This window comes from Hermetia illucens, chromosome 6, assembly GCF_905115235.1.
Source record: "Hermetia illucens chromosome 6, iHerIll2.2.curated.20191125, whole genome shotgun sequence".
Taxonomy (NCBI): Eukaryota; Metazoa; Arthropoda; class Insecta; order Diptera; family Stratiomyidae; genus Hermetia; species Hermetia illucens.
In genome coordinates, this window is record NC_051854.1 from 77,397,954 (window position 1) to 77,411,135 (window position 13,182).

General features: G+C 42.0%; 1 protein-coding gene across 2 annotated transcripts in view; it reads left to right on the forward strand.

Annotated features, from left to right (window-relative positions):
- The first annotated feature begins 6,311 nt into the window (after positions 1 to 6,311).
- The window catches only part of LOC119660409 (biotin--protein ligase), an 82,003-nt gene continuing 75,132 nt past the window's right edge, over positions 6,312 to 13,182 (forward strand). Inside the window, exons 1-2 of one of the 2 annotated variants that reach the window (XM_038068947.1) lie at positions 6,312 to 6,754; positions 6,810 to 7,096. In XM_038068947.1, coding sequence (XP_037924875.1) covers positions 6,619 to 6,754; positions 6,810 to 7,096 — 423 coding nt within the window. In that variant the 5' untranslated portion in view covers positions 6,312 to 6,618. The remainder of the gene's footprint in view (positions 6,755 to 6,809; positions 7,097 to 13,182) is intronic. The other variant, XM_038068946.1, reaches the window with a different exon arrangement.

Below are 13,182 nucleotides of genomic sequence, written 5' to 3' on the forward strand. Positions count from 1 at the left end.
CAATATAATACTTTTTATTGTTCCTTTATCATGCAATAACCACATTTTTTGCTTGTAAGAGAGATACTTGTTACAGGATCGACTCCTCTGCCGATACTATTATTTTATTGACATAAAGGCAACGTAAACCGTTATGCCACGTTGAATTAAAATTTAAAAAAGCCCATACAGTCACATATCGGATAAGATCAACACTATACCCTGCGACTATATCCTCATCATCAAGCGCGCAGCAACCGGTATCCGGTCTAGGCCTGCCTTAATAAGGAACTCCAGACATCCCGGTTTTGTGCCGAGGTCCACCAACTCGATATCCCTAAAAGCTGTCTAGCGTTCTGGCCTACGTCATCGCTCCATCTTAGGCAGCGTCTGCCTCGTCTACTTTTTCTACCATAGATATTGCCTTTATAGACTTTCGGAGCTGGATCATCCTTATCCATACGGATTAAATGACTCGCCCACCGTAACCTATTGAGCCGGATTTTATCCACAACCGAACGGTCATGGTATCGCTCATAGATTTCGACGTTATGTAGGTTACGGAATCGTCCGTCCCCATATAGAGGGCCAAAAATTCTTCGGAGGATTCTTCTCTCGGACGCGGCCAAGATTTCGCAATTTTTCTTGCTAAGAACCCAAGTCTCCGAGGAATACATGGGGACTGACAAGATCATTGTCTTGTACAGTAAGAGCTTTGACCCTATGGTCAGACGCTTCGAGCGGAACAGTTTTTGTAAGCTGAAATAGGCTCTGTTGGTTGCTATCAACCATGCGCGGATTTCATCATCGTAGCTGTTATCGGTTGTGATTTTCGACCCGAAATAGGAGAAATTATCAACGGTCTCAAAGTTTTAGTCTCCTATCTTTATTCTTCCCGTTTGACCAGTGCAGTTTGATGTTGTTGGTTGGTTGGCTTTGGTGCTAACGTTGCCACTATATACGTTGTCTTGCCTTCATTGATGTGCAGCCCAAGATCTCGCCGGGATCACCGCCTGCTCGATCTGGATGAAGGCAGTTTGTACGTTTGTTCTTCCCATGATGTCGATATCGTCAGCATAGGCCAGTAGTTGGGTGGACTTGAAGAGGATCGTACCTCTTGCATTTACCTCAGCATCATGGATCACTTTCTCGAGGGCCAGGTTAAAGAGGACACATGATAGGGCATCACCTTGTCGTAGACCGTTGTTGATGTCGAATGGTCTTAAGAGTGATCCTGCTGCTTTTATCTGGCCTCGCACATTGGTCAGGGTCAGCCTAGTCAGTCTTATCAATTTCGTCGGGATACCGAATTCTCTCATGGCCGTGTACAGTTTTACCTTGGGTATGCTATCATAAGCGGCTTTAAAGACTATTAATAGATGGTGCAACTGTTGTCCATATTCCAAAAGTTTTTCCAGCGCTTGCCGTAGAGAGAAAATCTGATCTGTTGCTGATTTGCCTGAGTGAAGCCTCTTTGGTATGGGCCAATGATGTTCTGGGCGTATGGGGCTATCCGGCCTAGCAAGATAGAGGAGAATATCTTATAGATGGCACTCAGCAACGTGATACCTCTATAATTGCTGCACTGTGTGATATCTCCCTTTTTTTGTGTGAGACAAATAATGCCTCTTTGCCAATCGTCAGGCATTGATTCACTGTCCCATACTGTGAGCGTCAGTTGATGAACCACTTCGTGTAATTGGTCGCCTCCATATTTAACCAATTCGACTGTAATTCCATAGGCTCCTGGCAACTTATGATTTTTAAGCCGATGAATTGCACGGACTGTTTCTTCTATACTGGGTGGTAGCAGTATTTGTCCGTCGTCTTCAGTTGGCGGGACTTCCAACTCGCCAATGTTCTGGTTGTTCAGTAGTTCATCAAAGTACTCAAGCCATCGCTCCAATATGTCCATTCTGTCCGAAATCAGATTTCCCTCTTTGTCTCGGCAGAATGAAAATCGAGGTGTGTAAAGCTTCATCCTGCTGACTTGCTGATAAAGCTTGCGCGTCTGGTGCGGTTGCTCCCTGTACTTTTCGAGTTCACAGACTTGTTGGTTCCCCCAAGCTTCCTTTTCTCCGTCTGTGAAGTCGTTTCTCCGCTCGACGGAGTTCGTGATAAGTCTCCACGCGTGCCCGCGTCCTTTGAGAATACAACATTAGTCAGTATGCAGCATTTTTCCGTTCCATTGCTAGCTTTCATTCATCGTCGAACCAGCCGTTCCAACTCCTTTTGCGGCTGGGGCTAAGTATTTTTGTGACCGTATTTATGATAACATTCTTCAGTTGATTATGAAGATCATTTGTTGATGCTCATCTCCAGGTTCTCTGTTGACTGTGGTTATTGCGGCATTCATTTCAGGTGTTGCGGAGGACTGTGCTGTGGATTGGTTCTGTGTTAACTCTCACCTGATTGTCAGAGAAGATTCTGGGCGGTGTAGTTATTTGAGCCCGGAGCACTTTGCCAACGAGTCTATACTGCCCCCCCCATGTGTTTTAACATTCATCGAGGCGGCTTTCAATCAGCACGTGGTCAATTTGTTTGAAAGTGGTCCCGTCTGAGGGGAGCTACGTATGTCTGTGGACTACTTTTCGCGCAAACCACGTATTTCCAACAACCATTTCGTGTGACACTACTAACTGAATGATCCGCAGTCCGTTATCATTGGTATCCCTATGCAAGCTATGGGAGTCGACGTATCGCCTGAACACGGGCTCCATACCTACTTGACTGTTGAAATCTCCAAGTATGAATTTGGTATCATACTTGGGACAGGCTTCGAGGGTCTGCTCAACTGACTGAGATTTCATTTCACTCTCCACGACAATGACCAAGTACCCAAAGTAATTCCACCGTATTCAATTTAGAAAAAGAGTTCAATCGATTTTTGAAGGGATCAAAGAACTGTTCCACGCGCTCAACGCAGCTTGACTATCATTACACATTGTTGTCTTTAGGATCGCATACACTTCAACGTGAAAGATCCAGGTGTTGATAAGATTCACTTCTTCTGGCTAAAGCGGTTCAAGAGCAGTCACAAAGTATTAGCAAATCATTTTATTCAGATGGTTACTGAACCAGCATTTCTCATCCCCAAATAATAGGGCACCGTTTGCCCTTCAAAATATCGACCAATTGTCTTCCCACCATTTACTTCAGTCTTCTGCGCATACATCTCGAAATATTTTGAAGTTCACAAACTGATAGTTGAGAAGCAGAAAGGATGCGCAAAAGGCCCCAGAGGCTGTAATCGATACAATAGCAGTAAAACAAGCTGTTCATCAAAAACGAAATATCTCGACAGCCGACATCGACTATAAATCAGCCTTTGACTCCATGTGGCATTCACGGTTACTACAAGTGTTGTGGTTGTACAAAATCACTCTGAATGTCGTTCTTCTCCTAAGAACGGAAGAACACAAACGTCAGAGAAGATACCAATCAGGCGTAGAATCTATCAAGACGAGTCTCGCAAGAAAGCACATATGGGTTCTCAGTTGAACAAACCATGTGTGCACCCATCCGCTACCACTTCCGCCCTTTAATCACAACAGCAACTCGTACACCGACTTAGGTAATCATTCCAGATTGTGTCAGACCGGATACACCGATGACCTGGCGGAAATAAAGGCTTGGAGCTTCTGAATAATGGTAGTGGTCACCTTTCATGTGCTGCTGGTATCTAGGCCTCTTCTTTCGCTTTTTTGTGTTTTAGTTTTCTTTTTTTTTTTGAAGAACTGAATAAACGCATCATACGTAACAGTTTTTTCACCGCAACATCGTCGCTCATTATTGAAGTGCACAGCAACTTATCTACCCATCTCAAAAAAAGTGTCTTTCGGGTACCACGCCAGAGGACGCACTTCGTCCTTTTCATCACCATCCGTCGCTATGTTTACTCCTAAGTACAAAAAGTTGTCCAGATTTTCACGTTTTCGCCCATTATCAGATTTTGTCATATTCCCATATCTTATTGATTGTGTAATGAATTCTGTTTTCTTTCCATTAATTCTTAGGCCGCTTCTTGCGCTGCTTCATTTAGTTGTAGAAATACCTCCTGGGCGTCCAGAATTGAACAAGCCATGATGTTTATGTCGTCAGCGAATCCCACTATTTGCGAAGGTTTGTAAAGCAATGTTCCCGTGGTAACTAACATATTCAAGGGCAAGATTGAAAAGCATGGGGGCGAGTCCATCTCCTTGCTTTAATCCTTAGTTTCTTTTCGAAGCATTGCGTTAGCTCGCCAAGCTCTTTTACATGGGATTCAGTGTTAGCCATTGTCAGTTCGGATATTCGCACCAGTTTTTCTTATAGGCGGAACCTGCGTATGATACGATATAGTACTTCTCGTTTGACCCTTTCATGCGCTTGAAGGAAGTCGACAAAGAGCTAATGCACATCAATATTGAAGTCATAGGCCTTTTTTAGTGCCTGTTTGACCGTGAAAATTTGGTCCATCGTGGATCGTCCTTTGTAAAACCCGCATTGGTATCCACCAAATAATTTGTCTATATATGGCTGTAACCTAGCTTGGATGATTTTCGTCAGGACCTTGTAAGATGTGCACAAAATGAAATGTCTCTATAATTGTCACAGATAAGTTTGTCTCTTTTTGTTGACAACAAATTGCCTTTTTGCGCTAGTCATTAAGTAATGTTTCATTTGTCCAAATTTTTAAAATAAATTTATGGATGAGATTATCCAGCCAATCTCCTCTCCTCTGTAATAGTTAAGCTGGAATGCCATCGAATCCTGGAGCTTTGTTCAGTTTTTGGTCGCGCAGGGCTGCTTGCATCTCTTCAATAGAAGGAGGTTCGAATAGTGTGTTGTTTATAACTTCCGGGTTCGTCAAAGCTCTACTTCTCGCTGGTGCGGTCGAGCAGCTTTTTAAAATATTCCATTCATCTTTTCTTGATGTCGTCGTTTTGTTTTCCGATAAGAACATGATCAGCTTGATTGAATGTGCGTCTGGTCCATGTTGTCAACGATAAATGAGAGAATTGGGAATGGATCTTGACGAAGATCTTCCTATAATACATGTGTGTGTGAAAACAGGTTTGCCTTGAAACCCTTCCACTTGTCCAGTTTTACGCTTTAAAGAAGATAAGATAAGAAAAGAATCTCAATCGGAGATACACGGTGTAATAGTAAAATATAATAGAAGATTATAGAAGAGTGAAGATCTCGGTCGAATATCAAGCACGAAAAATTTAAAATAAAGACAGATTGACGGACTTCTTTTGTTTTCATGTTAGTGGATTTATGGACTTTACAGAAGTTCTCACAGAGTTCCGATTCTATTTAGAGTGCGAACGTTCCAAATTCCATAAAAGTAAACCATATTCCGTTGCTAAAGTCTATGCCGTTGAATCCGTCCTTTGGTATAGACCGATAATGTTCTGGGGTATGAGGTTATCCAAGCAAGATAGTGGAGAATATCTTATAGATGATACTCAGCAACGTGATACCTCTATAATTGCTGCACTGCGTGATATCTCCCTTTTTATGTATAGAACAGATAATGTTTCGTTGCCAGTCGTCAAGCATTGATTCGCTATACTACAGCTTGATCATCACTTGATGAACCACTTGGTGTAGTTGGTCGCCTCCAGTACTGCTCGTTATGACATATGATTTTTAAGCCGCGTGATTGAGCAGACTGTTTCTTCCATACTTAGTGATGACAATTGTTCGTTGATGTTCTCGTTATTCAACAATTCATCAAAATACTCAACCCCTCGTATCAATAGACTCATACGGTCACTTTTTGCCTCGGCAGGTCGAGCATTGAGGTATATAAGGCTTCATCCTGTTGAACCGTCACCCCTGGTGCGGTTTTTCCTGTATTTGTCCAGTTCACATACTTGGTTTTCCCAAGTTTCCTTTTTCTGCCTGGTAGGCGGCATTCTTCCGTTCCGTTGCTAATTTTCCATCGAATCAGTCGTTTTAATTTTTTTACGACTAGCCGTCTCATGAAATCGTTCTCCATGTATTTGTGAAAATCATTTGTTGATGCTTCATCTCCAGGAACTCTATTAGCTGCAGTTGATGCCACATTCATTTCCCCCTTATAAGTGTTACGGATAATAAGCGATATGCCAAAAAATGTTCGCCCTCAAATTAGAAAATAATCTTTTAATGTTGATATTTTAGTTCCTTTTCTGCAAATTGATAATTGTCGAGCCAATGTATTCTGTAATGTATTCAAACTGCAATTCCACCTTTTCCCGCTCAAAACTCCTCCAACTTATCACGAAGACTGAATCTTCCAGTCCAGCTGGAATCCATTCTTATCAGTCGGTCGCCGAGTGACAACTGCCACCACCGTTTCTCAAACTGCTCAGTCGTGTACTTTATGAATTTATTTTTTTCCGTCAATAGTTCGTTGTCTTGTAAGTACCGCGTCCGCGAGTTACGAAACGATTGGCCGTTGAAATGTTTCCCTGTCGTCTCGAGGCCGTTTCTTGTGTAAATCACTAAGCCCTTGCATTGATTTTGCCTCTCGAAAGTTACTATTTCCAGTAGTTGTGCGTTGCTACCGTGACAGAGTTTTCGCGGACGAAAATGACAGTGCAAAATCGTTAAATTGTTTGTTGCGAGTGAACAAGCAAAGTTTGCAAGGACACTAACATCAACATCATGTTCCTTACGCTCTACTATATTCTGGCAACATACTTGCAGGCTTGGCGAATCAAGTCGATCTGCACCAAGATCAGGCAGAAACTGGCGGACAAAACGAGCGTTGTCTTCTACAATGTCCCCAGCGAAGTCAATGGTAACTACTGTTGAGCTCCCGCTTTTTCTCATTATGACACAATCCTTTTTTGCAGACATCTCCACCACAACCGCCACCTCTGACCTGTGCACGAATCGCGCTCTTGCCCGAATCTCTGATGTAATGTGGCTCCGCGGCAGCCAGAGGGGATGCAGTCTAGTTCCGATGCAAAAGGTTTTCTTAGGACCGTGGGTGTCGTTTCCGGATCCCCCAAATTTGCTCCCTTTCGAGGTATCTTTCGGCGAAGAACAACTAGAAGTCGACCAGAAGTGTGCTGTGCATCTTCTGCTGGAAACTGATATCGTGCCGAGTCAAGAGTGCGACGAGAGCGAAGCCGTGATGGTAAGAGACTCGCTTTAATCAATAAATTCGCTAGTTGCCCTTTTGCACGAAATGTTCGAGTGGTTTCATCGATCACACAATGCTTTCTGTTTGGCCTCGATTTCAGCGGGCTCTGTTGATAAATTCGCTTCAAATACTCGCAGCTTCTTACGTAAGATTGTTTATAGGCGATAAAAGACCGAATGGTTGATAACAATGCCGGCTCTCATTCTGAGTTCTACTTGTAAAATATGGTTTTTGTGTCGAACGCCAAATGCGTGATTGTCATTCATGAACTGCGCGGCGTCGAACTGAATACAGTGAGCCCATGCAGCCTTCTTTACATATTGCTCAAATAAGGCATTTGAATATCCGAGCTGTGTGCTGCATTCCCGGAAACCAATGTCCTTTCCAAAAAACTGAGAACTAAATAATCGTTATTTGATAGGTTCTAGATTGGCGACAATTGCCTTCCGGAATCGAAAACAACAAATGTTCACTTCACCGCTTTCCGGCAGCAATTGCAATCTTTGAGGTTTTGCAGCAAGCGGGGGTGATGCTGTTTTCTCAAATCGCTAAGACAAGACTTAATTTAGTTTACCGATACCAAAAACTGAAAAGCAACAGTGAAAATTCAGTTTATGTGGGTTCCATACAGAGTCTGCCACTTGGTGACAATGTAATGTTGAGTAGTGGGCCCACTACCTTACTCGCAATGATAAGTAATGCGGCATTCCAAAGATGATGGAACATGTTGTAGATTTATGGTTACCTTTCTGCAGTATCGCCAATTTAAACAAGGGATAACAGTTTTTTTAGAGGTGGAAACCTTAAAACAACCAGCCGCAGGGTTCACTTGTAAAATTCAGTTTCCCATTTATAGGGAGAAGACCCAGCTTGGTTCGCTTTACTGAGGAACTGATTGTCCTTCAAAAGTGTATGTCCTTAGGCAGGTTGTCCTTTATGCTAGTAAGACATTCGGGTTTATTCTTTTCATTTGTCTCTTCATATTTGAAATATCTGCCAATTTTTTAGTCCGTTATTTTAATGTGACGGTTTTTTCTCATTATCATCATCATTACCAACGGCGCGACAACCAGTATCCGGCCTAGGCCTGCCTCAATAAGGAACTGCAGATATCCCGGTTTTGTGCCGAGGTCCACCAATTCGATATCCCTAAAAGCCGTCTGGTGTCCTGATCTATGCCATCGCCCCATCTCAGGCAAGGTTTGCCTCGTCTTCTTTTTCTGCCATAGATATTACCCTTATAGACTTTCCGGGCTGGATCATCCTCATCCATACGGATTAAGTGACTCGCCCATCGTAACCTATTGATCCGGATTTTATCCACAACCTGACGGTCATGTTATCGCTCATAAATTTCGTCGTGGTGTAGGCTACGGAATCGTCCATCCTAAGATCCCAAGTCTCCGAGGAATACATGAGGACTGGCAAGATCATTTTCTTGTACAATAAGAGCTTTGACCCTATGGTCAGACGTTTCGAGCGCAGTTTTTATAAACTGAAATAGGCTCTACTCGCAGCCATCAACCGTGCGCGGATTTCACCGTCGTAGCTGTGATTTTCAACCGATGTTGTTGATTCTTTGTTCTTTGGTGGTGACGTTGCCACCATATATTTGGTCTTGTCTTCATTGATGTGGAGTTTATACATCTCGGGTCATTCTTCGCATGACGCCGATATCGTCAACATATGCCAGTAGTTGGGTGGACTGAAAGAGGATCGTGCTTCTCGAATTTACCTCAGCAATACGGATCAATTTTTCCAGCGCCAGGTTAAAGAGGACGCATGACAGGGCATCCTCTTGTATGACCCTGCTGCTTTTATCTGACCTCGCGCTTTGGATAGGGTCAGCCTAGTCAGTCTTATCAATTTCGGGACACCAAATTCTGGCCATGCTATCATAGGCGGCTTTAAATTCGATAACAGGATGATGCAACTGATGTCCATATTCCAACAGTTTTTCCATTGTTGCCGCACAGAGAAAATTTGATCTGTTGCTGATTTGGCTGGAGTGAAGTCTCTTTGGCATGAGCCAATGATGTTCTGGGCGTATGGGACTATCCGGCCTAGCAAGATAACGGAAAATATCTTATAGATGGTACGGTGGTATGGTGTGATATCTCCCTTTTTATGTATGCCAGTCGTCAGGCTGTACATTCGCTGTACCACACCTTGAGCGTTAAGTGATGAACCACTTGGTGTAATTGGTTGCTTCCATATTTAACCAATTCGGTTGTAATTCTATGGCCTCCTGGCGACTTATGATTTTTAAGCTGATGAATCACACGAAACGTTTCTTCTCTACTTAATGGGGGCAGTATTTGCCTGTCGTCTTCAGTTGGCCGCACCTCCAACTCGTTCTGGTTGTTGAGCAGTTCATCAAAATACTCAACCTACCGCTCCAATATGCCCATTTCGTCGGAAATCAGATTTTTCTCGAGTTATATAAGGCTTCATCCTGCTGACTTGTTGGTAAAACTTGCGCGCCTGGTGCGGTTGCTCCCTGTACTTTTCGAGTTCACAAACCTGCTGATTCTGTCAGCATCTCTTTTCAATCTGTGAGGTCGCTTCTTCGCTCGTCGAAGTTCATGATAAGTCTCCGTGCGTGCTTGCGTCCTTTGAGAATACAACATTACATCTACGGTTCCATTACTAACTTACATTCATCATTGAACCAGCCGTTCCCACTCTTTTTGCAGTTGGGTCCAAGTATGTTTGCGGCCGTATTAATGATAATGTTCTTCAGGTGATTGAGAAGATCATTTGATGCTTTATTTCTAGGATCTCTGTTAACTTTGTCCTTTATGATGATGTCATAAAAGGGAGGAGGTCGTTTTGCGCCCCGGGGTCATTGTGCCCAGGAAGAAACAATATTATTTTCATAGAAACGAAACAAAATGTTGTCCGCAAAAAAAGTAAACAGTCTCAGATCTTCTGAAATGAAAAACTGGGCCCCCGCTGTTCGTTGTTGAGAGGTGAAAATATGTGACATAATGAATGTTTCTGATAATTTTTGGTGTCGCGTCCGTATTTCGAGGGTACACTAAATGTTGTATTAAAAAATATCTCTGGGCCCATGCAACAGATATTGTTGGGTAGGTTAGGAGAAGTTTCACTGTACTTCGCGCGTTATAAAAAGCCTGAATTCAACTATAATTTTTGATCATTCATTTTGGGTCCTGTTTACTCTGAACCAAATTGTGGAAATCTATTTTTCTCCTTGCCTTTGTTGTCCTCACTCGTATATTTGTCAGCACATTACTAAGGTTTTGTGTAAAACAAAATCTGTCTGTCTGCCGCACGCATTTTTCTCGGAAATAGTTGTAGCGATTGACATCAAATTTGGTGGAAAGGTGGAAACTGCGAATGCTCACGCATACAATGAATTGCATCATTCTAGGTCGAACTTAAAGAGGATGCACATTTATTTTCACCAAATATAGTCATGTGAGGTATCGATTAGTACTTTCCGATACCGGGTTTAGTTTTGACATCTGCTGGAAAAGTGGGGAGTGCTGGGGGCCGAAACTATTCGCTTGTTTCACGGACCCATTCTCAGAAACAATCAAACCGAAAAATCTGAAAAAAAGTCAGGAGGCTGCCATCATATGATGCTCAGGCTCTGAAATACTCTCCATATCGATATCGGTTCAAATAAAGTTAATAATAATATATTACTATAATTGGCTGCAAAACCCCCCTTAATTTCATCCTAGAACCACCAAATTTTGCAGCAATGTACGCTATAAGATAGAGCACAGTGGACATGGCACTATTATGAACAAAGTTATAATAGGTCAAAGTTGTCGCTTCTGTGCAAATCAGAGATTTTGAATGTCAATATCACGCGAAAGTGGTATTTTCATACAATATATACATATATTACGTGCTTTTTAACCTGGCCCTCGAAAAAATGATCCGTGATGCTGAGGTAAATGCAAGAGGTACGATCCTCTTTATGTCTACCCAACTCGATATCGACGTCATGGAAAGAACAACCCGAGACGTACAAACTGCCTTCATCCAGATCGAGCAGGCGGCGATTGGTACGAGATCTTGGGCTGCACATCAATGAAGGCAAGACAAAGTATAGGGTGGCAACGTCAGCACCGAAAACCAAGCTACCAACACTGGTCAAACGGACGACAGACAGCTTTTATGGATGTCGAATTGCTTGACCTCGGTGCAAAACCGGGATGTCTGGAGTTCCTTATTAAAGCAGGCCTAGACCGTGATGATGATGGTGATATATTACGTGTTTGGTTCTAATCGGACAAATCTCCACTCAAATATTTTTATATAGAAAATACACAAAACCTTTAATACTTAAAGTGTCCAGCTTCCGGTTTCTCGACTTGTTTCATTTTATCGGTTTCTTCAATAAATCATCGTCATCATTAGTTGTTTTGTAAATCGAAAGGAAGTGACTATTATTACTTTAATAATATTAAAATAAAATAAATAAAATATTTTTTGAATATTAATTTTGTGAAAGTGAGAATATAAGTTATATAAAGATAAAGGAAAAACTTCTTGTCGATAGCAAAATTGAATAATCTTTATTTTGGGGGAACTTTTACAAACGAAACGAAATCTGTAATCATCTTTTCATTGACAATGTAATCTTTTTTGTGTTTTTTTCCTTATGGCCAACTAAAGCCTCTGTACTAGCATGTTTCTACATTTCACCATTTTCTATTCAATCGCTTCTGAGCCGTGTTTTATCAGTTCCAATTTCCCATTTTTTCCCCTATTTTTTATTACCTGCTGCATACCTTTTTAAGGTTTTGTGTAAACACAAAACCTTATTAAAATCGGTTTACTGTCTGTCTGTCTGTCTGTCCGTCACACGCATTTTTCTCGGAGAGGGTTATAGCGATTGACACCAAATTTGGTAGAAAGGTGGGAACTATGAACGCTCACGCATATAGTGAGTTACATCCTTTTACGACGAATTTAAGGGGGGTCCCCATACATGCAAAAGGGGGGTTTACATTTTTTTTCATCAAATATGGTCATGTGGGGTACCAAATTAAAGGTCTCGGTTAGTACTTTTCGAAGCCGGTTTTAGTTTTGACTTTTGCTGAAATGGTGGGGAGTGCGGGGGGTTGAAAGTGGTCATTTTTTTAACGAACCCATTCTCAGAAACTACCCAACCGAAAAATCTGAAAAAAATCAGGGGGCTGTCACTGTATGGTGCCTAGGCTCCGAAATACTCTCCATACCAATACCTGTTCAAATAAAGTTAATAATAGTACAGTACTAGAATTTTTAGTAATTGACAGGAAAACCCCCCTTAAGTTCACCCTAGAATCACAAAATTTTACAGAAATATAGGCTACAGTATAGATCATGATCCTGCCAAATTTGGTGAATATCGCACTATTACTAACAAAGTTATACTAGGTCAAAACTGTCGCCCCTCTGCAAATTCAAGATTACAAATGTCAATATCACTTGAAAGTGGCTATTTTCACGTAATATATGAATATTTTACGTGCTACATGCTAATGGGACAAATGCACACTCAAATCTCTTTATAAAAAAAATACACAAAACCTTTCATACCTGAAGCGTCTAGCTTCCGGTTTCCCGAATTGTTTACCACTGTCGTTGCGCAGTTTCCTTCATCGTAATTCAAGGTTACCTGCTCCCTTCTTTGACAACCAGACAATTGAGGACTAAGCTAGGTTCAACCAAAGACAAATTGAAAAGGAAGGGATGAGTAGAACTTATAAGGTCAGCTGCCCAGAATGTGAAAATGTATATATTGGTCAGACTAAAAGGCTAGTGACCACAAGATTTGAGGAAAACATAAGAGAATACACCGAAAGAAAAAGCGACGACCCTCGAAACACCAAGTCAATAGTAGCAAGGCATATGGTGGAAGAGGGACGCACCGTAACGATAGACCACGTGGATGTTATAAAGCGGGTGCAGAAAACACCTTTTGGATGCAGCGGAAAGCACATGTATCATCAAAGAAAGTGGGCAGGTAAACTTGAATAACGATGAAGGAAACTGTGCAACGACCTTGGTAAAAAAGGTATGCAGAAGAAATAAAAAATAGGAAAAAATGGGAA